Source organism: Lepidochelys kempii, chromosome 16, assembly GCF_965140285.1.
Source record: "Lepidochelys kempii isolate rLepKem1 chromosome 16, rLepKem1.hap1, whole genome shotgun sequence".
Taxonomy (NCBI): Eukaryota; Metazoa; Chordata; order Testudines; family Cheloniidae; genus Lepidochelys; species Lepidochelys kempii.
Genome location: NC_136395.1, coordinates 8,403,669 through 8,431,030, shown reverse-complemented (window position 1 = coordinate 8,431,030; position 27,362 = coordinate 8,403,669). Strand labels below are relative to the sequence as shown.

The following is a 27,362-nucleotide window of genomic DNA, read 5'->3' as shown; positions in this document are numbered from 1 at the left end:
TGCAAAGTCAAGTGTTGGCAGAACCAGTGACTGTCCGAAGAGTGAGCTAGATTAGGACAGGTTTCAGAGTAGCAGCCGTGTTAGTCTGTATCCGCAAAAGGAACAGGAGTACTTGTGGCACCTTAGAGACTAACAAATTTATTTGAGCATAAGCTTTCGTGAGCTACAGCTTATGCTCAAATAAATTTGTTAGTCTCTAAGGTGCCACAAGTCCTCCTGTTCTTTTTTTTAGATTAGGACATTCATTTGTATTCCAGGCCCAAGAGAGGACCCATCCAGATACAACGGTTACATTTGACTAAATGGCAGTAAAGAAGAATGTGACTAAAAGGGATTTTGCAGTGATGTTAGCAGCCCTGAAATGTAAAATGAAGCAACCCTGGGATTTATTTTTTTTTTTAGTGGGAATTATTAATTGAACTCTTACCATCTCCAGAAATGAAGCCAAGGAAATCACCAAGCCACAAAGCAGATTACTCTGCTACAGCCCTGCAGCGCACCATGAAGAAAGGTCACATTACGATCTCTTAGCAGACTGCCTGGGGATAATCCCCCACTAATGAAAGACAACAAGCTCTCCAAATACAAAGCAAAGTTTTATCCATCCCTCTGTCCTCCTCTCTTTGTGGGGAGACGATGCTACCCACAAACAAGCTGGAAAGCCCACACATATTCTCAGGCAAAACTCTGATACACAATTCCAGTAGCATCTAAAGGCCCCACACGAAATCAGGGCTCCATGGCGCTAGGTGCTGTACACACACACACACAGTCTCTTCCCCAAAGAGCTTACAAAGGCAAGACACAGGATCTCTTCTCCTCCTCATTGTACAGATAGGAAGCTGAGGCACAGAGCAAGGAAGTGGCTTGTCCAAGGTCACACAAAGTCAGTGGCTGAGCTGGGAACTGGAAATCCAGGTCTCCCAAGTCACAGCACAGTGCCTACACCACAAGGCCACCCTCCCAGCAAGCGTTCACCAGATTCCCGGGTCTCCTGTTTGAAGCGCTGTTTAATTCTTGACTTTGCCTGTTTGGGGGCATGTTTCACTGGTCATGCCACGGTCAGCAGGGATGCCCATTCACCCATTCACCCCTCCAACTTTTCCTTCAGAGAGGGATTTCCATTCCCAAATAGTGACTAGTAGTACAATTCAATATCTTCTCCCCACTGAGCTCTCAGGAGAAGAGTTCCCTTTCCCACTCTCCCGGATAACGCCACAATGGCTCAGGGCTGGGCCCTCTGAGGAATGAATTGGCTGCGTAGGCTCCTGCCATTCCAGAACATACTCCCTTCTAATCACCCCAAGTAAGAACCTGCACGACTAGAACCTGCAACCACTGGGATTCTGGACCGCTGATGCTTCCACGTCGTCATTGGCAGCTTCGGCCAGGTTTCCCTTTGCGTTTTATCTTTTATTTCTTTGTAACCAATTCTGACATTTACACCTCATTACTGGAAATCACTTAAAATCAATCTGTCGTTAATAGACTTGCTTTATTGTTTTATCTAAGCCAGGGTGTGTTTAGACCTAAGTGTTAGGAAACCTCCATTTGAGATAACAAGGTTTGTGCATATCATTTTCTGTTAATGAAATGACGGACTTTCCATGCGCTTGTGTTGTCCAGGAGGGGGCTAGGCAGTACAAGATGCACATTTCTGGGGGCAAGTCTGGGACTGGGAATTTGCTGGTGTTATTCTGCAATATAATTCAGGAGTGACTGGCTAGACACACTCATGTAACTCAGCCAGGAGTAATTTGCATGCTAGAGGTTGTGTGTGAGGCCAGGCATGGCTGCTCTCACAGTGAAGCAGTATAAAAAGCACCCCAGATTGGAGAATTGAGGGGACACAGCTGTTCGGCATTCCAGATTGTACCCTGGGTAATGTCACAGTCTCAAGCTGGGTCAGGATACTAGGAAATCAGGGTCAAGCCTCAAGTAGCAAGGCAAGGTCAGGAGAAGATGTCTGCATCAATGCTCAGACAGCTCCCCATGACGGCTTCACTGATGTAGTGAGTAGGCATTAGAGGAGAGATTTGGGGGCATGCGTTCCTCGTTTTTATTTCTTTTCCTCCTCTTTGAGTAACGTCTCCAGCTGGGGTTCAGGCAACAGCCAGTCTGTAAACACGGGAACCCCAGCTGTTCCGTTGCCAAAATGTAAATTTCTCACTCCTACCCTTCTTCTTGCCAAAGAACCACTGCTTAACCAGGTGATGGTCCATTTGATTTTGTTGACACCTGGCTGAGGCATCAGTTTGCCTTTCGTCTCTGAGGAACTAGTCTGTGCCTGCTTTTCTAAACTTGAGGCATGTCTTAGTAAAGTCACACAGTAGAATTTTATAACTTTACATACAATGTTGCCACCCATATTTTACCAGCACAAAAATGTTCAGAAGATTATGAGTTTTCAAATAATACCTCGCAAGGCATACTTTGTACACAATTTATCATAGTTTTGAAAAATAGATTAACATGAGGGTACAAATGGTCACAGACACCAACCCCGCTACTCGTCTCCTGGCTGCAGCTTGGTAACGGACCGGTGCACACTGACCACCGGTGCCTGGTCCTGACACCACCCCCAGCAGAACTGCCATGTCATTTCCATTTCCACAATTTCAAGATCCACTCATGCAGGGAAGAACAAGACAGCAGTTCACAGGACCTCCTCTCAGTCACTCCTAAAAGCCACCAGATAGTCACTGCCTCCCTACAGGCCATTCCCAACAGAGAAGCCTTCCAAGGTAGAGCTGTGATCAAGCTCATAGAAGGTGTCTGGGATGGCAAGACAGTGCCAGCCTGCTAGTAATATATAAACTTAATTTTGTATGTCTACAGTAGAAAGACATTAGGGAACAGGAGACTGGAGATTGCAGAATGTAAAGCAACATTATAAATCAGACAGGCATGAAGACTGATTTAAACTCACTAAACAAGGGGTTCCTTGGAGGGCAGCGTTATCCAAGGAAAGCTTCCATTAACTACTGGCATTTATCATCTGGATGGTTGGTTCTTTCATGCACTGGGTATCTGGAGGGTGAAATGTATCACTGAGAGGATATTCAGCACAGCCAGCAGCATTAACCACCACACCAGGGGTCTTTTCAGACAAGCTCACTCCAGCTCATCTTTAGAGGGGAGAAGGTGGCTACTTGAATCACCAGAAAACTAAACAGGATGACTGGGGGGGGGGGGGGGGGGGAAGGAGGGGAGAGAAAGAAGAAGGGACACCACCATGCTCTGATACCAGTGTCTCGTTCTGACACCAGCATCACCCCTCTGCAGGAGCAGAATCCCAGTGGAGGGGTGTGTGGAGAGGACCAGGGAGTAAGTCTGCTTCAAGAACTGACTGATTAGAGCCCATGGCAGAGGGGAGACTCCTGCTGCTCATACAGCTCCCCCTCCAGAAGCCGCCTCTACACAGAGCCTTGCATAACAGCTAACTCCAGAACAACTAACTCCATTTCTTCAAAAACTAAAAACTTGCTCGCATGCTAAGAAAAAGAGCTTGGGAGATTACCTGTAACAACAAGAAAGGAGCTTCCCCTTTAGGCTTCAGGACAAGAACATTGCTACCTTTCAAATATTCCTTTTATGCAGGGGATGGTTCAGAACAGGGACACAAACCAGAGAAGCACATCACTGGTCAACAATAAAATTTCATATTTCTACCTGTTTGGTCCTTTGCTTCAGAAGGGCAGAGGGACGATAGACTTTGATGAGTCTTTGTCTAAGAAACAAGGATTCCATAAAACCAATTCAAGAAGTAAACTATAGATTTGGCACCAAAACCCCCATGGATTTAGGTTTGCCTTCTTGATGCCACTAACCAGGATCATATCTGCATATGTAAAATCAATGAGAATACACTGCTTTGAGGAAGATGTTCCATAGGCAGGGGAATCACCTGCATTAACAGCTTTGGGCAATGCAGTGTCTTTTCCACTCAGAACAGGCACGTGCCAATCCACAGTTCTTGGGAGTTTACATGTAACAGCTGACAGGACCACACCCTCCTCAAGCAACTTGCACACAGTGTGCTCAAGCCTTCCTGTTTTCCATGAACACTAGAGCAGCAATTAAAAGAGAGGTGGGATTCTCATATCATCCTGTGCACAGAGGCAAAAACGAAACATACGTAGACTGCCAGCTCTTTAGGGAGCATGTTTGTTCTGTGTTCGTACAGCTCCGAGTGCAACAGGGCCCTCTCCACACCTGGGACTTGTGTGCGCTAACTCAGTGTGACTGACAAACAATACAATAAGGAGTCAGACTACAGGAGGGCAGAGAGTCCTTCCCCAGCCTTCGACGTCTCAGAGCACAGGCGCCTACATTTGGTGTTACGGCAAGGACAGGGGTGAAAGTGGGGGGAGGGACAGCTCAGTGGTTTGAGCATTGGCCTGCTAAACCCAGGGTTGTGAGTTCAATCCTTGAGGGGGCCATTTAGGGATCAGGGCAAAAATTGGGGATTGGTCCTGCTTTGAGCAGGGGGTGGGACTAGATGAGCTCCTGAGGTCCCTTCCAACCCTGATATTCTGTGATTCTATGAACGTGGGCCGATACGGCGTACCAATAAGAACCCGCACCGACCCGTACGCCGACCACATCCCTGCCTCTTTTGCCTCCCCCATTGGTGGGGCTGTAGGGTTGCCCCCCCCACCCCCGTTGGCAGCCCTGCAGATAGGGACCAGCGATGGTAAACCACTGCCACAGCAAAGGACCCTGCTTAAAGTGCTGCCAGGATGGCCACCAACCGGGGGCGGGGGGGGCAGCTGCCCCGGGGCACGTGATTTCAAAGGGCCCGGGGCTCCGGCTGCTGCTACCACAGCAGTGGCTGGAGCCCTGGGCCCTTTACGTCACCGCTGGAGCCCCAGGTGGCACGAGCCAGGCGGCGTGGAAGGGCCGGCCGGGGGATGCTCACCCAGCCCAGCCCCCGGACCCGTAAGTCTTCAGAGTTACTTTCACCCCAGGCATGAAATACATTCACAGTGGGCCCAATCCTCAGCTGGTATCAGTCAGTGGAGCGCCCTGAGGTCACTACCACGCCCAGTCACAGCGTTTGGGCCACTGCGGTTCAAACGGGCTGGACAAAGCGCTACAATAGAGGTTTTCAACCTTTTTTCTTATGCAAACCCCTAAAAAGTGTCACATGGAGGTGCGGACCCCTTTAGAAACCTTAGACATAGTCTGCAGAGCCCCAGGGGTCCATGGACCTCAGGCTGAAAACCACTGCACTACAGCCCAGTCACGCATTGGCAGCAGGCCGGGGTCACTAAATGACGTGAGGGCTTTCCCCATCTGTCACAGCCTCAGTTCCACAAAGTCACCTTTGAGCAAAGATTCTTTGCAGCATCCCCTTTGATCCCTACCCTACCTCACCCCACCTCACATAGATGCACTGAGCACCCCGCACCTGGCGTTTCTTCCACATCCCAATTCTTCTGCTCAGTGATAAACTGCAAGTACCGGAAAGCAAACTTGGAAAACATACTGGTTATACCCGTGGATTCGTTCACCTCTCTCTCCTCTGTCAAATAAAAGCCATGCCCAATGACAATGCAGCACCCTCCTTTGTCTCTGGCACAATTTAAAGTAACTCTTGGGCTGCAAGCAGGTACGATCCCTACGAAGAACACACACAACCTTACCAGGGCGATCCACACCCTCACCGCTTCCCCTCAGCATGATACCCTTTCTCTGGTAAACCTCAGCAGGTTCCTGATTAATCCTCCCTGCCTGCTCATTTATGTTCTACCTTGTGAGCCCACTCAGCTAAATTATTGATGCTGCTCTAAAATACCAGGCAGTCTGTGAAAGAAGCAAGGCTGTTTTTAGTCAGGCTTTGACTCTTTGAGGTAAAGATCCAAGGGCATTTTCCCCCTGCTCTACAGCTCCGGTACATTTAAAGAATTAATTGGGTTAATAAAGGGAAACTCTCCTTCACAGTTTTCCTCCTGGCGCTTTTCTGAGGGAAGCAGTCTGAGAACTGGGTGTGTAACCTTGGCAATAGACCCCCATAGAGTGTAATAGTTTGCGACCTGAAGGAGAGCTCTGTGTAGCTTGAAAGCTGCTCTTCCACCACCTGAAGCCAGTCCAATAAAAGATAGGACCTCACCCACCTTGTCTCCCTCATTGTTCGCAATGTAATTTACATACAGATGTGTTCAATGGTAGTTTTCTCCAATTACACATAGAAACAGCTGAAAACCAGCAGTTTTTTGGGTGGAATTTCCTTTGTTTTTTGGCAGCCTCTGGCTTGCGATGATGCCGAACTCCTGCCATTCCTATGGAAAGCTCGGTGCTCTCTGCACTGGAACAGCTGACCCATACTCAGTCTCTCCCAGAGCTGTTTCCAGAACAGCAGTGACCTCCTCCCCAACCCCCTCACGCTACCTCTGGCCTTATTTCCCCCGTGCATATATGCCTGGCTCCAGACCCCAGTTAGTCTTTGTTCCATGACTTCATGCATTCAACCAACCATTCTCTATAAGACAGAACCAGCCCCGGCTCCCAACAGTCCTTCCCCAAGTCTACTCTCCTCCCTCCGCTATGTTTTAAGATGTAGCCCAGCCGGAGAGCCCCGCCCCAAAACCAGAAGAGTGAGGGCACGAGGAATCAGAACTTACAACTCCCACAAGGCACCGCTGGACCCACCGACAAATGTAACTTGAGGTTGAACAGACTCAAAAAGTTTCAATCCGGGAACGCTGAAATGTTTCATTCGATCCAAGTTATGGAAATGAACCATTTCCACGTTTCCAAATTGAGACTTTTTGGAACGTTTTATTCCATGAATGATTTCAATATTTGGAGTTTTCATTGCGACTGCAGATGGAAGTAAACTTCAAACCGTTCCATGGGATGGAAATTCTGATTTTCTTTCCACGCTTATCGCACTCTGGAGCCAGAGGCTATTGCTTGGAAATTAGTCGAAGGCCGTGCTGCTGAGTGGGTTAAAACACAACGCACCAGTTGTCCAAGTGGGGCGGGGGTGTTGGATATTTGGTGGATCTGACGCACTCATATCTACAGTACACCCAAGAAGTCCCTGTAGCTCAGGTCTGCAACATGCCTTCGTGCAGGCAGATAAGGCTTCCGCAAGGATAAGCCAGTGAGTGAGACTAGCAACGATCGCACGGAGTTCTGACATTTAACATGCTCCACTTCCACGCGTTAAGGCTATTGCCACGTGGTGACTTTCCTCATTATAAGCTTGTTGCCTCCATTTAGCATTTCTATTGTGTTTGCCGTAAGCACAACTGCCCTGAAAGCGGGACAGCATCTCTCGTATTGGTGAATTATCTGGGAGTCAAAGTCCAGGCAAACAGCTTCCGGGGAGAAGCACCACAGCAGAAACGCTATAACTGGGGGCAGGGCAGGGTACCGGCAGGAGCAAGATCCATGCCCGGGGATGAACTGGAGTCAGGAAATCCCATGACCTGTTGGAGACCAAGCAGCTCACGCAGTGGAGTAACAGGCTGCTCTCTGATGGGCAAGGGTAGAATTAAGGCTCCCACAGCAGCATGTTCTGAGCCCCAGTCGCTGGGAGGTCTCTGGAAAGCGCCGCATGACCCCAGCACCTAGTACGCTAAACCAGCAACAGCCTCCGTCACCACCTGCCTATCGCCAGTTTGGGTCACTCTGGGCCAGGGAATGGCACTCGTTGGCTTTGGACCACCAGTGCCAAGCAGCCTGAAAGCCAGTTTAGGATAATCTCTGTGGCATAAAACTGACAGAGTCACTCCTACAACTCCCCCTATGCCAGCTGCTGGTGCAGAAAGCCTGGCTGTGAGGGGAAGGGGTGGGGCAAGTCACCAGCTGCAGTATCAGCTGTGTGATGCTAGTCGCAGCATCTCTGAGCCTCCCCAGGGAATGGGCTTGATGCTCAGCCACTCTAGGAACTCGGGGGCACGAAGGCCACCTTGGCACCATACCCCCAGCCTGGTCCAGAGCTGCACTTCTTGGCAATATCCAGGAGTCAGCAGCGTTTTATTCAGACATCGGAGACTCCCAGCTGACAGCAACAGATGCCATGAGACCCTCGGTTATATTAGGGCAGATGGAAAAGCAAAGAAACTGACCAGCCCCTGCCCGCTCCTCCTCCAGCTCCTCTCCACAGAAACGCTTCCAGTGATGGCAGCAAGGACAGGAAAGATGGCTCACTCCAGAGTCAGACCCCAAACTGAGGTGGGAGTTGGGGTAACTTTAATGAGCTGCTGCCCCCAGAGGCTGATTAGAGCCTGAAGATGCCAGGGAATGAGTCCACAAGGCCAAGCACTGCTCTGCCCTCACAGCCTGTGATTTTCCAGAGTACATTTGGTCGGCGTTAGTCATCCCTCTGAAATCAGTAAAGCGTGCCCAGCTATGATTTCACATTGGAAGCCGGTTTTGGTCAGTGCCTGCTGTTTCCATCATCCAAACAGCTCTGAGCACTTCTTTGCCACAAGCGAAGGGAGCAGCTGGGAGACAGGGCTGGAAGTGCTTTAGATGTGCATACTTAACAATCCATAGGTCGGAATGAATCAGAGGCCACCAGTGTCCTGGGTGGGCCGCTAGGTAGCCAATTATCTGGACCAAATGCAAGTGGAATCACAGTAGAGAAACTCTTTGTACTGCAGCCAAGCTCACAGTAGAGCTCCCACTGACTGCCCAAACCAGTAACAAGGAGGGAAAAAACCCTGAATAGCTAAAATATCAAGGCATGATTTTCAGAAGTGACAGTGATTTTTAGATGCCCAACTTGGGATGCATCAAAGAGGCCTGATCTGAAGTGCTGAGCACCCACTCTCTGGAAATGCATCCAATGAAGTGAGCTGTAACTCACAAAAGCTTATGCTCATATAAATTGGTTAGTCTCTAAGGTGCCACAAGTCCTCCTTTTCTTTTTACGAATATAGACGGTCATAAATATAAAGGGAAGGGTAAACCCCTTTGAAATCCCTCCTGGCCAGAGGAAAAACTCCTCGCACCTGTAAAGGGTTAAGAAGCTAAAGGTAACCTCGCTGGCACCTGACCAAAATGACCAATGAGGAGACAAGATACTTTCAAAAGCTGGGAGGAGGGAGAGAAACAAAGGGTCTCAGTCTGTCTATATGCTGTTTCTGCCGGGGACAGACCAGGAATGGAGTCTTAGAACTTTTAGTAAGTAATCTAGCTAGGTACGTGTTAGATTATGATTTCTTTAAATGGCTGAGAAAAGAATTGTGCTGAATAGAATAACTATTTCTGTCTATCTTTTTTGTAACTTAAGTTTTTGCCTAGAGGGATTCTCTATGTTTTGAATCTAATTACCCTGTAAGGTATCTACCATCCTGATTTTACAGAGGGGATTTCTTTACTTCTATTTCTATTAAAAGTCTTCTTGTAAGAAAACTGAATGCTTTTTCATTGTTCTCAGATCCAAGGGTTTGGGTCTGTGGTCACCTATGCAAATTGGTGAGGCTTTTTATCCAACATTTCCCAGGAAAGGGGGAGGGGTGCAAGTGTTGGGAGGATTGTTCATTGTTCTTAAGATCCAAGGGTCTGTAGTCACCTAGGCAAATTGGTGAGGCTTTTTACCAAACCTTGTCCAGGAAGTCCTGCAAGGTTTTGGGAAGTATTTTGGGGGAAAAGACGTTTCCAAACAGCTCTTCCCCAGTAACCTGTATTTGTTTGGTGGTGGTAGCGGCCAATCCAAGGACAAAGGGTGGAATATTTTGTACCTTGGGGAAGTTTTGACCTAAGCTGGTAAAGATAAGCTTAGGAGGTTTTTCATGCAGGTCCCCACATCTGTACCCTAGCGTTCAGAGTGGGGAAGGAACCTTGACACAGACTAACACAGCTGCTACTCTGAAACCAGTCACCTTTAAAAATCCTATCATTACAGGTCCCAGCCAAGATCAGGGCTCCATGGTGCTAGCAGCAGCTGTTCACACACCTACGGAGAGGCAGACTAGACTCTGCTCCCTCTCCAAGTGTCGTGGCTTTAATTTCAGAAAGAGGCAGGAGAAGGTACCAAATAAATGAGAACCTCTGTTTTTTCATGCACGCTGGCCAGTGAAAAATCCTGCCCTGATGTCAACCCCTGGGGTTAGAAAGCAAAGCCTGCTAACACAGGGATATTTACAAGAGGGGAGAATGAATAGTTCTGTACTGTGCAGTTGTTCTCTGGCTTGGTAATTGATTCCGCATTTATAGCGAACCCAATGCTTAAATCTCTCTACCCCAAATGCTCCCATAACTAAATAAGCACAAAGGAGACGTATAAGCTGATTAACTCTTCTAATGCTCTCATGACCCAGAAGATGAGCTGTTTTAAGCAAACTTTCCCCACAAACTGGTTTCCATGCTGGAGCCTGTGGAAGGAGGTAAGGGAACTTTTTCCAAACCAAATGCCTCACAGAGATGCTGGGAAAAGGCCCCTTTTTGGCAAGAGCCATGCATACAGAAGACTAAATTGCCCTAGGGGAATTATCCAGGAAATACCTGCAGGGCCAGAGCAGGCAGTAAGAAAAATGGATTAGTGCAGATAGGCTGCCACAAGAGGAACTAGCTCCTAAGACTCTAATGAAGAGCAAAACCTCAGATGCCTCCCAAAATCAAAAGAGTCGTCCATTTCTCTGTCCTGAGCCACTAACCTGCTTCCACCCTAACCCAAGTAGTGTTCACATGCATGGCAGGCCCTATGGGGAGACAGGCAGCACTGTTCTATGACCCACGCTAAAATGAGCTCCATCTAACAGGGATGACCTCCCCGTTCTCCCAGGCCAGGCAGCGAGCTAAGCAGAACTATCAGCCTCTCACTTGTTTTCTCATTTATTTCCACCTACCCTCCCGCCTTCCAGCAGCTGTTGCTAATTTACTCATTCCACCCACCCATTCTCCCTCTAGCAGCTGCTAACTCATAATTTACCCTGTTCATAGAAAGGTGGGTGCAGAGGAGAGGAGAAACCGAGGCTACATCATTAGAATAAAGAGAGATGCTCCAGGATGCCAGCTGCCACTTGGATTCTATGTGATAGGCACGATGTAAGAACCTAGTCAGATTCCTGCAACCAAATGAGATGAAGTGTCCATTCCGCCTCTCAGCCATTCACCCTCCAACAGAGCAGTGATGTGAGAGGTGGACTAGATGGCCTAAGGGGCTATTTCAATCCCTGCAGGGGCCAGCACAGGGCTGTTCCTTACAGCAGGTTTATCTAGGGCTTTGTCCAGTCTAGTCTCACGCACAGTAGGCTTTCCCTGCGGAGGCGACTGCATGATCTTCTGGCTCTCACAGTCAGTAAGGAGCAGAGGAGATGAAGGAAGCCAGAATCATTCTTCGGCGGCAGAGATCTGCAGTGTAGCTCCGGCAGGAGGCACCTTTCCTGATCACAGCACAAACTTTTTGCATCTAGAGAGCACCCCCACCTACTATCAAGGAGGGGTGGTCTCCCCTGGGCATTGGCACCTTGCTCATCACCACGGTCCCTTAAGGAGAACATGAGTTACAAAAACACAAGGGAAAAACAGCCAGCCTCTGCAGTAGGGAATACAAGCTACCAGTTCCTTCACTGAGAATTTGCAATCTACAGGGCAGTTCCTTTGCTAAGGTTAATTGTCACAGCCCCTTTTGAAAAAAGAACAGGAGGACTTGTGGCACCTTAGAGAGTAACATATTTATTTGAGCATAAGCTTTCGTGGGCTAAAACCCACTTCATCATCGGATGCATGCATGCATCCAATGAAGTGGGTTTTAGCCCACGAAAGCTTATGCTCAAATAAATTTGTTAGTCTCTAAGGTGCCACAAGTCCTCCTGTTCTTTTTGCAGATACAGACTTACACAGCTGCTACTCTGAAGCCCCTTTTGAGTCCATGGAGCTAGGACGAATTCCACAACAGGACCTGCCCACCAGCTGTTGTGAAACACAAACAGAGAAATAAAAGTCCATATTACAAATGTGCACTGCAGATAAAGCCACTCACCCCTCCATCTGTCCTTCCTCATCCCAACAGGAAGTATTTTGAACTAAGGGGCAGCCATTGTAGGAATTCCCCACAGGGAAAGAATGCACAGGCTGAGAAATGTCTTGGCCAACTTAAGGAAGAAAAAAGCCTGTCAACTCACAGCTCATTAACGGAGTCATTTATGGCTGAATCCACACCCATGCCCTGTCCTTTAGCCTTCCAATTCTAATGAGATCCTACCTCTTCAAGAATACTACGCTCTATAAGTCTGCCACAGAAGGGGCTGGTTCCAGCACTATATTTTGAAAGGCTTCTCCCTGCAATAACGATATAGACACATAGCTGCCTTACAAACGAGAGTAGACTCTAATTGCTGCCTCTTCATTTTCTGCCTCTAAATAGCAACGAGAGCAGCCACCTCAGGAGGGAGACTAAGATCTGTCTGCAGTAACCGGGATGGAGCAGACGTACAGGGGTTTAGGGTGTTTCCGTGGAGAGGTGGAGATTTAAAAATACCCATATTATGTTAAAAGGAGTGAGATGCAAAGTTCCCCCTCAGACTAATTCGTCCACTTGGTGCTAGTAGGTATTAGGGATACGGAGCACAATTCAGCGCATAATTTGAAGCTCTGGATTATATGCAAAAAGCATCCCAGAGCACCAGGGAAATGGAAATCAGCTAAATTAAACCCATTCAAACTCCATTTCCTACGCCAGGGCTATAAAGAGTGACAGCCCTTTACCAGAGATGGTTTTGCAGAGATTGGAGTCAGCGAACCCTTTCATATAGCACTTGAAGGGGGAGATTGAGCAGTGGGGAAGGATGCTGATTATTGCAGCGCAAAGATTGGAAGTGGATCACAGAGAGCGAAATGCAAGTAGGAGACTGCAGAGTAGGTGGCAGCTGGATCTCAACCTGTTCATTAAACGGTTTTAAAGCAGACATTTCATTCTCTGAAGCACTTTCCTTCCTGTTACAGTGAAACAAGTCGTCAAATATTATAAGGGACAGCATTTTACTCCCACTGGATGAAAATGAAGATGATGGGGAGTAAGGGTTGACTTGGGAGCTCCTTTGCTTTCAGATATTTTCCCCATTGATTGGGGGCAGGGGGAAAATAAATGTGCTCCTGACTTTTGATCCCCTTCCTTAATGCTCCAGTAAAGGATCTAGATTTTAAACAGAACGACAAATTAATTTTTTTTATTGTTAGCAGCAAGACGCTGTATTGCACATTAATAGAAAGAAGTGACTTTCCCTTCCTATGGAATTGTGGTATAGTAAAATATGGACTGTCCTTGTAAAGGGAAATCTTTCACACCAAGTATGTACACGAGAGAAGCTCCAAAAAAGGACAGGTATTTAGAAATGTGCTCAGTGTGCTCAGAGGAGGTGGGCTCCCTTGCCAGCAAACCAGAATTTTTAGGCAGGTTCTTTGAACGTTTACTCAACCAGGATCAGATTATGTCCTATGTAGAACGTTAACATTTTATTGTAATTTTGCCTTAATAAGCACAAATAAAATAATTACTTAAAAAATGTAAAAAGAAAAGAAGGACTTGTGGCACCTTAGAGACTAACCAATTTATTAGAGCATAAGCTTTCGTGAGCTACATGAAGTGAGCTGTAGCTCACGAAAGCTTATGCTCTAATAAATTGGTTAGTCTCTAAGGTGCCACAAGTACTCCTTTTCTTTTTGCGAATACAGACTAACACGGCTGCTACTTTAAAAAATGTAAACAGCAAACTCTGTACAAGCGTATTGTAAGCTCTTTGGGGCAGGGACTTGCTCCTTCTATCTGAACACACTAGACAGATATAGGGTAAGAAGTGAAACCGAGGCACAGAGAGGGGAAATGACCTGGCCAAGGCACACCAGTGGTCAGAGGCGAAGCCAGGAACAGAACCCAGGTCTCTCCTGACTCGCAGTCCAGTGACCTAGTTGCTAGGCTAGTCCCGCGACCTGTACCATTAGCCCACAGCCTGGGCCATTAGCCTGTTGCGGTTCAGTGCTGTATTAGTTACAAGGTGTCGTGTCTCCAAGATAACCTATGAGAAGGAATGAAGAGTTAAGTTGTACATATGTCCACTTACTCCCTTCCTCCACCAGGGAACTTGATGGACTGTAGCCAGAATGGCACGAGCAGCACAGGGTTAACCATGAATTATAGCTGGCAATAATTACACCTTGGAGCCTGCCTGTCTGTGTGATCTCTGCAGCTCTCTTAAGAGCCACTCTCAAATCACTCCAATTTCACAGTCCTAGCTCAGGATCAACTTACCATGCAGACTAAAAAGCAATGAAAAGCATGGAGAAACCCAGCTCTTTTGACTCCATCCTAACAGAGCTTGACTGGAGTTTCTCCTCTATGCACTGCTTCTTGGATGTTAAGGAGTCATTGGAAGAGTAGCCCCCTACACACAGGCATTCGGTGCTCAGATCAGTTCTCGCTCGCGTTTGCTCATCTTGCGAGTCACACCTCTCCGCCAGCCCAGCAGAGGCTTGTCTTGGGCAGCTGGGTACGTAGTTACCAACTCAGTGGCATATAGGCTGCTGACAATTGGATTGTACCTGTCACTGGAACACAGCCTCATCACCCCCTCGACATTCCACATGAAGTTTCCAACAGTGCATTAGATTAAACATGGCTATCTTAAATGAAGTGTCTAATTTTTATAACAATTTTTACATGGTGGCTAGGGCTGCATTTTAACAAAGAGGCTCTTCGTTCCGGTTTGAAACATGTCTCTTCAAAGCAAAAAAATTCCCTCCTCATGTCCTCTCTATTCAGTCTGCTTTGCCAAAAAACATTAGTTTGAATGTTCTCTCTGTGATTTGTTGAAGGCTTAAGATTCTGAACATATGACATTGCTGTATCAATAACATGTGTGGTGATTTTCTACAGATGTACTCTTTTGGGCTGTATCTCCGAAGCCTAAATCAATAAAGACAAGAAAAAAGTCACAGTGAATTATTTTCTGAAAATCACTTTATTGCCTAGCAGGGTAATTGTGAACGTACCTAGAGTGACGAACTGTGGAATGAGCAATGAAGCGCTCTCTATATGGCAAAAAGAGGAGCATTTCATTTCAGCCTTATTTACCACAAGTCTTTTAACCTATTAGAACTCCACAGAGCTACAAACTTTGACTTTTAACACTTCTGATTGTCAGTATTAATCCAGGGTCCTCTTCCCCTTTAAAAGAGGACTGCAAGTGTTTTTCCCCCCCTTTTTTTGCTTGTTTTTTACTTTAAAAAGCCCAGCAATGCCAAGTCTGGTTTTGCTGAATGACTTACTAGATGGCCGGGTGTGGATTGTGAACCCCCAACCATGGCAGAAGGGACAAGGTTTCAAATCTTCAGATTCTCTAACTGTTTCTCAGGCGTTTAAGTTCAATAGATGTTACCAACAACAAAAACAGTCTAAAAAAGTCTCTTCCCCTGTCAATCAAGTTATCCCCGCAGGATGTCTGATGCCATGACCTTACCTGTGCTCCATGGAATGGTTCCAGGAAAACAGGTCAGGCAACATCTGAATTTGTCATGTAAACAGGATAAAAGCCTCTTTCAAGAAATAAATGTGTCAGACAGAACACAGCCAAAAAAGGAGCACAAACCTTAATATATTCCTCCCTTTCAGCTCACCCCAGTAAGTGGCTGGCTGAGGCTACAGTTTCAAATTTCTATGATTACTGGGGGTTGGAAGTTCACCACAGTGATCTCCACTAAGAAGGGCGTCTCGGGTTTTCAGTCTCCCGACTCCCAGGCACCCACTCTGAGCTCTCGCCCCAATAGCCAGACACAACCAGGGCTCCCATCGTAAGTTCCCACTGACGACAGCCACCAGCTTTGTCGCATGCACAACCCTGTCACTGGGGAGGACAACCAGTCCCAAGGCTCTTCTCACTAGTTATCATAGGCACTTAGATGGCCCCCAGCACCGCAGTATCTGGGCATCTCACAATCTTTAATGTATTTATCCTCAAGCCCCCCGTGAAGTGGAGGAGAGGAGAGGAACAGTCCTGGCCTCAAAGTCCTTTCAATCTAAAGGAAGGAATATTATCCCCATTTTACAGATCACTGAGGCACAGAGAAGAGACTTTCCCAGACCACGCAGGGAGTCAGAGCCAGAAACTTGAGCCCAGATCTCCTGAGTCCCAGCGTGGTCCATTAAACATAAGGCCAGTCTTCCCCCACGCCTTCCTCAGCGACAGAACCTTACCGTCACCCCCCAGGCATCAAGGTGGGGAAAAACTGGCATTAGCATCTTTGCCCCTTGCAATTAAGGTACCAAGAAAATTAAAGCAGAAAAACAGAAACCAGAGTCTAAAAATGGGAAGACATGTTTATTGTAAGACTTCCCTCCTTAAAATGCTCAACTCTCCCCTCCCACACAGAAGAGTTCCCACATCACAGGCTAGTAAGCCACTTCCCTGAATCAGGGTAGCACATCCCAGGAGGCAGAGGGCATGGCTCACCCCCACTACACACACAAGTGACATGCCTGATACAAGAGGGCAGATTACAGCAAGATAAAGGCCAGGCCTTTTTTCCCTTTCTCTGGTGCTTTAACATCAGGGAGTGGTTCTTGTAGGTCAGTCAGGGTGTCTTTACAGGAACAGTCCAGCAAACTATGCGAATACAATCCTGGGTCTTCCATATTCCCCTGAACCACAACATGCATTCCATTGAGTAACACCGATTTCCTGTCAACAGGACCCTCTCTTCCCACGGGATGGTTGGAATTTTAGAACCGAAAGCATTACTGGAAAACAGCCCAAACACAGATTGATCTGGCCCCTAAAACATTAAACTCCCCTCCATTCACTCTCATGAACGTTGCACTGAGTGAACCAAATCACAGCGGGAAACCACTCTCTGTCCCAAAACAGGCATCATTTCCCCTCCCCAGCACATCTGGAAGCATAGCAGCAGGATTCAGTTACCATTTAGTTCTGACTGCATCCCCCATCCCATGCACATTTACGTGTCGCACCTATTACAGAACTAATCTGGATACCACAGGCAGCCAGCCAGCCATGCCCTAAAGCAAACATGGGTGGGGTTTCAGGTAACAGGTGCCTCCCAGGAATGAAATGTCAGATTGAGAGTGCTGCTCCCAGTGGTAGTTTAGAAGTTAAGTTGTATTAAATCATCTTGGGGGAGGGGACTTATGCAGAAGTACCTGAAATTAATCAACCCTACAACACTGGCATTTGTTCATGGTTTGTGCTAATCAAATCCCTAAAAAACCATCTCCAAGGAAAGTGAAGGATAGCAGATTACGGTGTTCCTTTGTCATTTGGAAGACAAGTCCCTCCATGCTGTTGTGCGCTATTAGAAAGAAGTTCAATGTTTGTTGTTCTGCAGAAGCTCAGTAACTGGTAAAATAACCAGGCCTCAGGTGGCAGTTTCGGAGGAACAGGTTTCCATTTAATCCTTGTTTTCTGCTGCTGCTCTGATAAGGCTGCACACTAACCCTCTGAATTTTACTGTCCATTGATAATCTATTCATGAGGTTTTTTGAAAACACTACATCTTAGCTTAGAGAGCACCTGAGCAGACACTCCCATCCCCAGGCTGAAACTGACCAAACGCTGGTCAGTTTCAATACTGCTAGTCCAAAACACCTGGGCTACAGAGAAACAGACTGGAATTACATCTGCTACTGGGAGAAAGCTATGGATAGCAGCCAAGACACTGGAGATGATGCATCCTCCAGCATTCTCTCTCCCATTCCCTTCCAATTTTTCATATCATCCTTTGGCTGGTAGAGTTAGGGCTAGATTTTTAAAAGTATTTAGGCACTGCTGCACTCAGTGTTACACCTAACTGATTTAGGAGCCTAAATATCACATTTTTAAAGGGAGTATTGCTCTTAGAAGCCAAAATTCCATTGATAGTTGATGGGATTTAGGCACTTAGGAGCCTAAGTCACTTTTGAAAATGAGACATAGGCATTGCGAGCTGTGCACAGCAACACCTAAATACCTTTAAAAATCGGGGCTTCTGAGTTTTCCAAACTCAGCTGAGAAGGATCATCCGCAGACATGATGACAATCTGAAGACCCAACCCTATCCTTTACCAACTCATCACTCTCCATCCACCCACACTTAACTATACCACCTCTGCCTCCCCTCACATCTCTGCCTGATAGTGCCCATCCCTCCAGCACAGAACGACTAGACAGGACAATTATGGGTCACCTAAGACACAGTACTGAAGATCCTACAGGAGCACACTGGCACTGTGAAATGTCAGTGGGCACTCCCTGGATAAGAAGAAAGCTTTTTATGTACTTTCTACTGATGAGATAGAAACTGCTTACATTCCACTCAGGGCCAGCATTAGACTTGCTGGGGCCCAGGGCAGTAACTAAGGAGCGGGCCCCCCACCCCGCTGAAGCCAAAAAGCCCGAGCCCCGCCACACTTGCGGGGCCCCTGTGGCATGGGGCCAGAGATGACCGCTGATAGTGGGGAAGGGGCAGAGTGAGGGCATCTGGCTTCAGCAGTATAATTGAGCATGCTCCATCTGTGTGAGCATGCTCAGTACAAGCCAAGCAGCAAATCTGCGGGGGCACATGACCCTGCATGTCCCCCCAGACGCATTGCCTCTGCGTGAGGCCCCGGGCAATTGCTCTGCTTGCTACCCCCAAACGCCAGCACTGATTCCACTGTAAAAATCTCTCTCATAAACCAAGGACACTGCCTTTTTGTTGACTTTCCGTCATCAATATTAGCCAGAAATTACAAACACCGTGTACAGGTTTGGCATGTGACTGAAGAGCAACCTCCTGAAGCCCCAGAAATCAGCACTTCCACAGTCCAAATACATGAACTCTTGGAACTGAAGTGGCTCTCACAGGACTGGTGTCTGTGCATTAACGGTGTCTGTGCATTAATACACTCTGAAATTCAGAGCCAAGGCTCTGCAACTCTCTAGTTTTTAGTCTATTCCTATGCTCTGTGCCACTAGAAATCAGCCAGTTTTCAAATGAACACAGCACACACATGAACTTCAAATCCTACAAAACAAGCTCCTTCACCAAACTTGTCACTGCCGGAAGAAGACAGCAGAGGTTACTATGATGGGCAAAAAGTCCACTTAATTTCTTTAAGGGGAAAATAGGGGAAACCTCTTTTAACCATTGTAGCTGACAATTCTACTCTCTCAAAGTGAGGAATTTCAGTGAGTAGTTTTGTTTTGTTTTTTTTTAGTGCATATTTTGTTCTTGATCAGTCATCAGAACACAGGGTGGATGAGCAATTTTTGTGCTTGGGCAGGCACAGTTCAGCAAGACTGTTAGCTCATTGTTAAAATAGCTCTACTTTTTAAACAAAGCTAGGGCTTGTCAGGCTCCTCCCAGCTCTGATACAGAAACAAGAACCTGACCCAGTGCAGGATGAATACTCTCCCACTAGTCTGAAAATAGATCCACGGGTACAAGCATCTTGTAATATTTCAGCAAACAGAACCACCCAAGTGTAAAGATTTACAGCAAATAGCACTAATTGCCAGTGACTCCTGACTATCTGAACACATTACTAACGGAGAACTCTTATTTTTATTAAATTATCAAAGGCTTGGCTTACAAAGCCTGTAAGAAGTAACTTAGACATGATTACTATGTATTTATTCTCCCTCTGCATAAGTCACCTTCTACTCATTCAAAGGTTAGATGGAGGGTTGCAGGGTCTGATCCTTCATGCATGGACAATTCCTCCATTGAGGAATCCCATTTTAGTCATTGGGATTCTAGGAAGGAGTAAGGTCCAGCATGTGATGATAAATATATAGGATCAAACCTATAGGGAAAGTCACTAGCCATTCCATTGCTATATTAGCCCACTTCATAATGACCAGCGCACCATGAGGCGCTGTCCTGGCCTCTGTAGACATACCCTAAGTGTACATCTACACAGCAGCGAGCCTCCCAGCCCAGGCTGATGGACTTGGGCTAGAGCTCTACAAATCGCTGTGTAGACGGAGCTTTGAAGTCCCTCTCTGTAGGCTTCAAGAGCCCGAGTTCCAGCCTGAGCCACAACTCCGAAGCGGTATTTTTAGAACTCTAGCACAAGCTAACCTGAGTCCAGAGACCCAGGCGGGGAGGCTCCTGCCATGGGCTGTGTAGACATATCCCTAAAGGGTCAGATTCTGCCACCCTTCTTCACGCTGGATAGTACCTTAGTCCACTACTCATAGAGTCAGGTACTATTCAACTTAAGGATGTCAGAAACAGATCCATATGCTGCACTGGAGAGGAGAGACACCACTAACACAAAAACTTTTGTACAAACCCAAATTCTGCCCCGAACACCTTACACACATAAAGTCCCCTGTCTCAGGAATGGACAGACCGGTTTTCCTGGGTAAATTAACCTGATTTTTAAGAAGTTTATACTGGTGAATTCACAAGTTTTTAGTTAACTTGCAGAGGAAAATATTGGCCTTCTGTTCCCCTGAGAGCCGTGTGGAGGCGACCAATATTATGTCATTCTGGTTAAATCTGAAGTCTTATTACAGATCTGAAGTTTTGGTCTGGTCAACAACATGCTGGATGGTCCTCTCAGGGAGGCTCATGGACAGACACTGGTCAAACATTCAGAAGCCCTTAACTATTCATATTAAAATTCACACTGCTTGTGTTTTATAGTAACTTAAAAATTCTTTATACTGGACATTAAGAGCCATCTCTTCCTGGTCACACACAGCTATACAAACATCTGTATCGTCATGAGATTTCCTGGTTCTCCGAATAGATCCACACACAGAGAGAGACTGAAGCAGCTGGGTTCATTGCTGCACCACATTCCGGCTGTGTAAGCACTATCCTCTCTCCTCTACGCTAGGGACTGACCACAAGGCTTGGGAAGGTTTATTTTCAGATTGGTTTAGATCCTCACGAACCATGTCATTTAAGACTTTAGAGAAGGAAATAGCTAAACCCAAGACTTGGTCACCATCCTATTTCTCAGCTATCCTCCTATAGGCAAAGGGGTCACACATCTTCCAGACAGGGGCATTTTTTGACCCGTGCTGGTGCATTACTGGTCAGGAGCCATTGGAGTGGGGAGCGATTCCCACCGCTACAAGGAGGTTTACAACTAAAACGACCCTGGGAACCACAGGGCTTTGGGGTCCTAGCCCTCATTCCGCCCTCCCCTTCCCCGGCATTGTTGCTCTTGTATGAATCTCCACGGGGAGGGACATCCCACTGAGGGGGACCCTTCTGTCCTGAACAGCTCTGGGACTCTCTTCAGCCCTCCTCTGCTTCTGGGTAAGGCTCTTGTGACACTCTGCAGCTGGGCGTGCGGCGCAGGGCTGAGTTAATACAGTAGCCCGGCTCCTGCTGGCCTTCAGTGCAGTCTCCCGAGGTCGAAAAGCACCGCAGCCCCCCTCATCCCCTGCCCTCAACCGAGGAGGAGGTGGCGGAGCCAGCACTCCCCTGTGTTTCCCAGCCAGCCGGTCCCCTCCGGGGGCGGGAGCCTGCGCCCACGGGGGGCGAGCCAGGGGCTCACCTCGCGGCCCCCCTCAGGCTCTCCGACATGAAGGGAGCACAAGGAAAAGCTCCCACAGCCAGCGCCCTGCGCGGCCCACGGGACTCTGCAAACCCTGTGTCCGGCTGCACCAGGATGCACCGCCCAGCCCCACTCCCTGCAGCCTCCCCATTAAATCAGCCCCCCGCAGGAACACGCCGCACCCGCCGTGCCCCGCAGCCTCACCCACAGACCGCGCCCCGCAGGGAGCCGCGAACCCCGCACCCCGCCCCAGCTGCTGGCGCAGCGGAGCCGGGCTCTCCCCGCCCGGCCCCTCACCTGGTTTGCCGGGCCGCAGCAGGCAGGCTCCGAGGACGATCCCGCGGAGGAGGAGGGCTCCGAGCCGGGGGGCAGGCGCTCTGCGGGCCGCCACCATCCTTCAGCAGCGCCGGGGACTCATTGCAGCGGGGTCCGGCCGGGCGCGGGGGCGGGAGGGAGAGCGCGGCGGCCACCGCCGGAGCTGCGAGGAGTCCGTGTGCCGGGCGGGGAGCGGGAGCGGGGGCGGGCCAATCCCGGCACCGCCCGCACAGCGCCGGGCCCGGCATGCGCGCCCCGGGGCCGGGAGAACCGGACCCACCCACCGCGCTGGCCACCGGGGCGCGCTGCAGGGCGGGGGGCGGGAACAGGTGCGGGCCGCGGCGGCCCCGGGGCAGGGGGCTGCGCTGGGAACCTGCCCCCAGTGCCCCAGCTCATTCCTGCCCTGCCCACCACGGCTCCAACTCGCTGCTGCCCCGGGATCAGCCCCGGAGCTGCTGCCCCAGGATACTGGGGACCTGCCCCCCAACTCACTGCTGCCCCAGGATACTGGGGACCTGCCCCCCAACTCACTGCTGCCCCGGATCACCCCCCGGAGCTGCTGCCCCAGGATATTGGGGACCTGCCCCCCGACTCACTGCTGCCCCAGGATACTGGGGACCTGCCCCCCAACTCACTGCTGCCCCGGGATCACCCCCCGGAGCTGCTGCCCCAGGATATTGGGGGCCTGCCCCCCGACTCACTGCTGCCCCAGGATCAGCCCCGGAGCTGCTGTCCCAGGATACTGGGGGCCTGCCCCCCGGCTCACTGCTGCCCCGGGATCACCCCCCGAAGCTGCTGTCCCAGGATACTGGGGGCCTGCCCCCCGACTCACTGCTGCCCCAGGATACTGGGGACCTGCCCCCCAACTCACTGCTGCCCCGGGATCACCCCCCGGAGCTGCTGCCCCAGGATATTGGGGACCTGCCCCCCGACTCACTGCTGCCCCAGGATACTGGGGACCTGCCCCCCAACTCACTGCTGCCCTGGGATCACCCCCCGGAGCTGCTGCCCCAGGATATTGGGGACCTGCCCCCCGACTCACTGCTGCCCCAGGATCAGCCCCGGAGCTGCTGTCCCAGGATACTGGGGGCCTGCCCCCCGACTCACTGCTGCCCCAGGATACTGGGGACCTGCCCCCCAACTCACTGCTGCCCCGGGATCACCCCCCGGAGCTGCTGCCCCAGGATATTGGGGACCTGCCCCCCGACTCACTGCTGCCCCAGGATCAGCCCCGGAGCTGCTGTCCCAGGATACTGGGGGCCTGCCCCCCGACTCACTGCTGCCCCGGGATCACCCCCCGGAGCTGCTGTCCCAGGATACTGGGGACCTGCCCCCCGACTCACTGCTGCCCTGGGATCACCCCCCGGAGCGGCTGCCCCAGGACGCTGGGGGCCTGCCCCCCGACTCAGTGCTGCCCCAGGATCAGCCCCCGGAGCTGCTGTCCCAGGATACTGGGGACCTGCCCCCCGACTCACTGCTGCCCCGGGATCACACCTCCTAACTCTCTGCTCCCGTAGGGCACTGGGGACTGCCCCCAGTTCATTACTGCATTGGGATTCCCTCCCTGGCTCTCTGCTCTCCTGGGACGCTGGGGACCTAGCTCCAACTGAATGATGCCTGGGACCACCCCTTGGATCTGGTGCCCTAGGGAACTGGGGACCTTCCCCCATCTCCCAACTCTTTACTGCCTTGGGATCATCCCCTGGGTCTCTGCTCCACTGGGAACCTGCCCAACAACTCATTACTGCCCTGAGATCAGCCCCCTATCTCCAGATCGCTGCTTCCTTAGGACACTGCCCTCTTCAGCTGCCTGTGGCCAGGGAACTGTGCTGTGCTAGCTACTTGACCCCTCTCTGCTCCTAGGGGACCACAACGTGCTGGAAACCTGCTTCCATCCATCCCCAGCCTAGTGGGGAAGGGTCGGAAGAACTGGGCAGGTGCCAGGGGCCGCATTATTAAAAGATAACCTGCACCAGAAAGGTTAAATTACTGTAATTAACATTACTCCTTTTCGACCCAAGTGACTAGTCAAATTTCCAGGCTCTGGGGATGTTCCAGCTGGAAGCAGAAATTGATGGAGTCTGGTATTTTCTTGGATGCAATCTTGTTTATTTTATGAGCAGCGTACCAAGTCCTGCTTCTCAGAAAGCAGGAGGAACCAAGAACAAAAGCATCAGTTTCTTGGCTTACAACTCCGAGCCTCTTTAGCCAACGGACCTAAAAGCTCTCGCTAGCTTTTCCCAGGGTCACACTGTGCTCACAAATGACTGCGCTGCTTTCTCGCTTTTTGGCTCTGCCTCTGTCCATCCTTGTCGGTTTTCAGTTTCTGTGTGTTCTCTCTCTCGCACGCACACACACACACAGCTCAGCCAAAACCTCCTGGGTGGGTTCACACACAACTTTTGTCAGGGCTTTGCTTATAGTTATGTTAACTGAAGAGCGAATTCACACCTATCAATCTCAATGGGGTTTTAACTCATAACAAAGTTTCACCCAGCTCATAACATTAATTATTATTTTCTTGTGTTATTGCGGTACTGCCTCAGAGCAGCAGTCATAGGCCTGGACCCCATTGTGCTAGGTGCTGTACAAACACAGAACAAAAAGAAAGCCCCTGCCCCAAGGAGCTGACAATTGAATGCATGCTGTTCTGGTTCCTTGTGATCCTGGTGCATTGGGTAATGTTGCCTGTTCTCCACTGAGGTGGGCTGGTGAAGAGTGGAGAGAGGGAGTGTGTCTGTGTGTGGGCAAGGGCTTAGCATCAGGCTCTCTGGCCACTTCAGTAAGGAATCTCAGGGCCCCATTGTTCTCATTGTCTTGCATACACCACTGTAACTCTGTTATTATGAGGGACATTGTTCCTGATTTACCCCCCTAGATACAAGCAGGATCGGACTCATTGACCCCCTTTCTGGGATTCAGGGCCTCCTGGCAGAGGTCTCTGGTGTACCTTCCCAGCATTGAGAGCTGGGCTTCTCAAGTTTTTCCTTCTGCCTGGCGCGTGTGCACTCAGGGCCCTCTCTCTTTCATCAGCCCAAGGCAGGAATTAGAAAGGGGAATTAGTTGCAAGCTGGGGGAGAAGCTGTGGGAGGGCATGAGTGTCTGATCACTATGGTTGAAAGGCTGTCTGCCCAAGTAGTGACAGCCTGCTGTGCTTATCTGCTAATAATAATATTTAGCTCTTATTGTTTTTCATATCTAGATCTCAAAGCACTTTACAAAGGAGGATATCATTATTTCCATTTTACAGGTGGGGAAACTGAGGCACAGAGGGAGACTGTAAGTTGCCCAAGAAGTCAGTATCAAAACTGGATATTGAACCCAGGCTTCACATTTAAACCAGATTAAAGGTGCAGGACAATGCACAATGAGCATATGGAACTCCCTGCAGTAAGACAGCATTTTGAGAGCCTAGCAGGATTCAGTAAAGGATGAGATATTTATACTGATGACGGAGATGTCCAGGGGTGCATTACTGATGCAGTTTGCAAATTAATTCCAATGCAGCAGTCTCTCGTTGGAGTCTGCTTTTGAAGTGTTTTTGTTATAGTATTGCGACTTTTAGGTCTGTAATTGAGTGACCAGGGAGGTTGAGAGGTTTCAGAGCAGCAGCCGCGTGAGTCTGTATTCGCAAAAGGAAAAGGAGGACTCGTGGCACCTTAGAGACGAACCAATTTATTTGAGCATGAGCTTTCGTGAGCTACAGCTCACTTCATCGGATGCATCGGATGTATTCTTTTTGTGAATACAGACTAACGTGGCTGCTACTCTGAAACTTATTCTTTTACGTAGAGTTCAGTTTGGCCAATGTAAACTGGACTCCATTAAATTAGGCTTGAATAGAGACTGGGAGTTGATGAGTCATTACACAAAGTAAAACTATTTCCCCATGTTTATTTTCCCCCCTGCTGTTACTCACACCTTCTTGTCAACTGTTGGAAATGGGCCACCCTGATTATCACTATAAAAGGCTTTTTTTCCTCCTGCTGATAATAGCCCACCTTAACTGATCACTCTCATTACAGTGGGTATGGCAACCCCCATTGTTTCATGTTCTCTGTGTATATATATCTTCCTACTGTATTTTCCACTGCATGCATCTGATGAAGTGGGTGTTAGCTCACGAAAGCTTATGCTCAAATAAATGGGTTAGTCTCTAAGGTGCCACAAGTCCTCCTGTTCTTTTTACATTAGTTACTGTATCACTGCCACTGTTCTGCATAAAGCCCTGTCCATCAGGGAGGTGAGACAGATAAAAAGGTCAAATCTATTTACAGAAACAGATACTAGAAACAGGGGCAATGAGAAAAGTAGGTAAGGAAAATTGCACCAGGCTTAGGGTGACCATGTTTCCCTATGCTGACTACGGGACACCTGGTAAAATTACTTGTTTTCAAACGAGTTCAATGGCAACCAATCAGACCGATGCAGTACAAACATTCAAATTAACATCAAGTTGACTGAGCCCCTGTTAAAAAGAAACGCTGCGTAGCTGGATTCTTTTTATTTACCTTCTTATCTTTAAAACTTTAGAGTTCACACAGAGAGAGGTGACATACACACACTCCCGTACACCTCTCTCACACGGCGGGGGGTGACCGACTGACCCAACCCTCCCTGCCCGGCACTTTCCGCCCTCCAGTTCTGGGTTGGCCCCCGGGATGGACCCACCTCTCCTGGTACCTGGCGCCATGTCTTCTTGAGGCAATACATGGGCAGGGGGCATGCAGGGTCGCATGCCCTCCCTCCCCAGATTTCTGCCAGGGTTCACACCAGAATGTGGCCAGCAGCAGCCTTTTGGCACGGTGCGGAAAGAAGGGGATGGGAGCTGCTTCCAGCCACAGGGGAGGAGGGCAAGGGGAAGGGGAAAGGGAAGGGGAAGGGGTGACCTGGCCTGTGTCTTTGCAGAGCTCATCTCTTCCCCCGACACACACACACATCCCTGTGCCTGGAAGCAGCTTATCCCTTCCTGCCCACACAGTGTTGAAAAGCAGCTAACACCTGCAGGCTGCTGCTGGCCACCGACAGCCCAGCCGCCTCCCGTCCCCCGGCAACAGTGCGGGCAGGAAGGGGTTAAGCCCTAAGGATGCATCAGGGCCCAGGGAACCTGACTGTAGGGGCTTCAGCGAACCGGGCCAGAGAGGTGGCTCAGCAGAGGAGGGTGCCTAGGGGATGGAGCAGCCCCATGCTCCCTGGGGGCAGGACCCAGGGCTTGGGGGTGGGGAGTGAAGAGGGTGCTAAGCTGCTGCCCAGGGTCTGCAGTAGAGCCTGCAGGGTCAGGACATGAACAGGCTGGAAATTGCTGCCCCCCTGCCACTCCAGAGCTTATCTGAGGGGCAGAGAGGCTTCCCCATGCCAGCGATGTCCGGGGCTTTGGCACATGCCAGGCTTGGCTCCTCCTGGCCAGTGCACCGGGGCAGAGGGTCTTGGGCTTTCCTAGGGCACCGGCCCAGCCAGAGGCAGTGGGGGGTGGAAGGAACCTGCCAGCCGGGCTGCTGGTGAGCTGAGCGCTCTGACCAGGGGCTGGTTCTTCACACAGCACTGGGGGTTGGGACACGCCCCGCCCAGAGGTATTTGGAGGAACAGCAGGGCTGGTGGG

At 49.6% G+C, this 27,362-nt stretch overlaps 1 protein-coding gene across 1 annotated transcript in view; it reads right to left on the bottom strand.

Moving 5' to 3' along the window:
- The window catches only part of NPDC1 (neural proliferation, differentiation and control 1), a 125,076-nt gene extending 103,102 nt beyond the window's left edge, over nucleotides 1-21,974 (bottom strand). The window contains exon 1 of the mRNA XM_073314302.2: nucleotides 21,746-21,974. Within this exon, the coding sequence (XP_073170403.1) occupies nucleotides 21,746-21,842 (97 nt within the window). The 5' untranslated portion in view covers nucleotides 21,843-21,974. The remainder of the gene's footprint in view (nucleotides 1-21,745) is intronic.
- Between the last annotated feature and the right edge of the window lie 5,388 nt (nucleotides 21,975-27,362).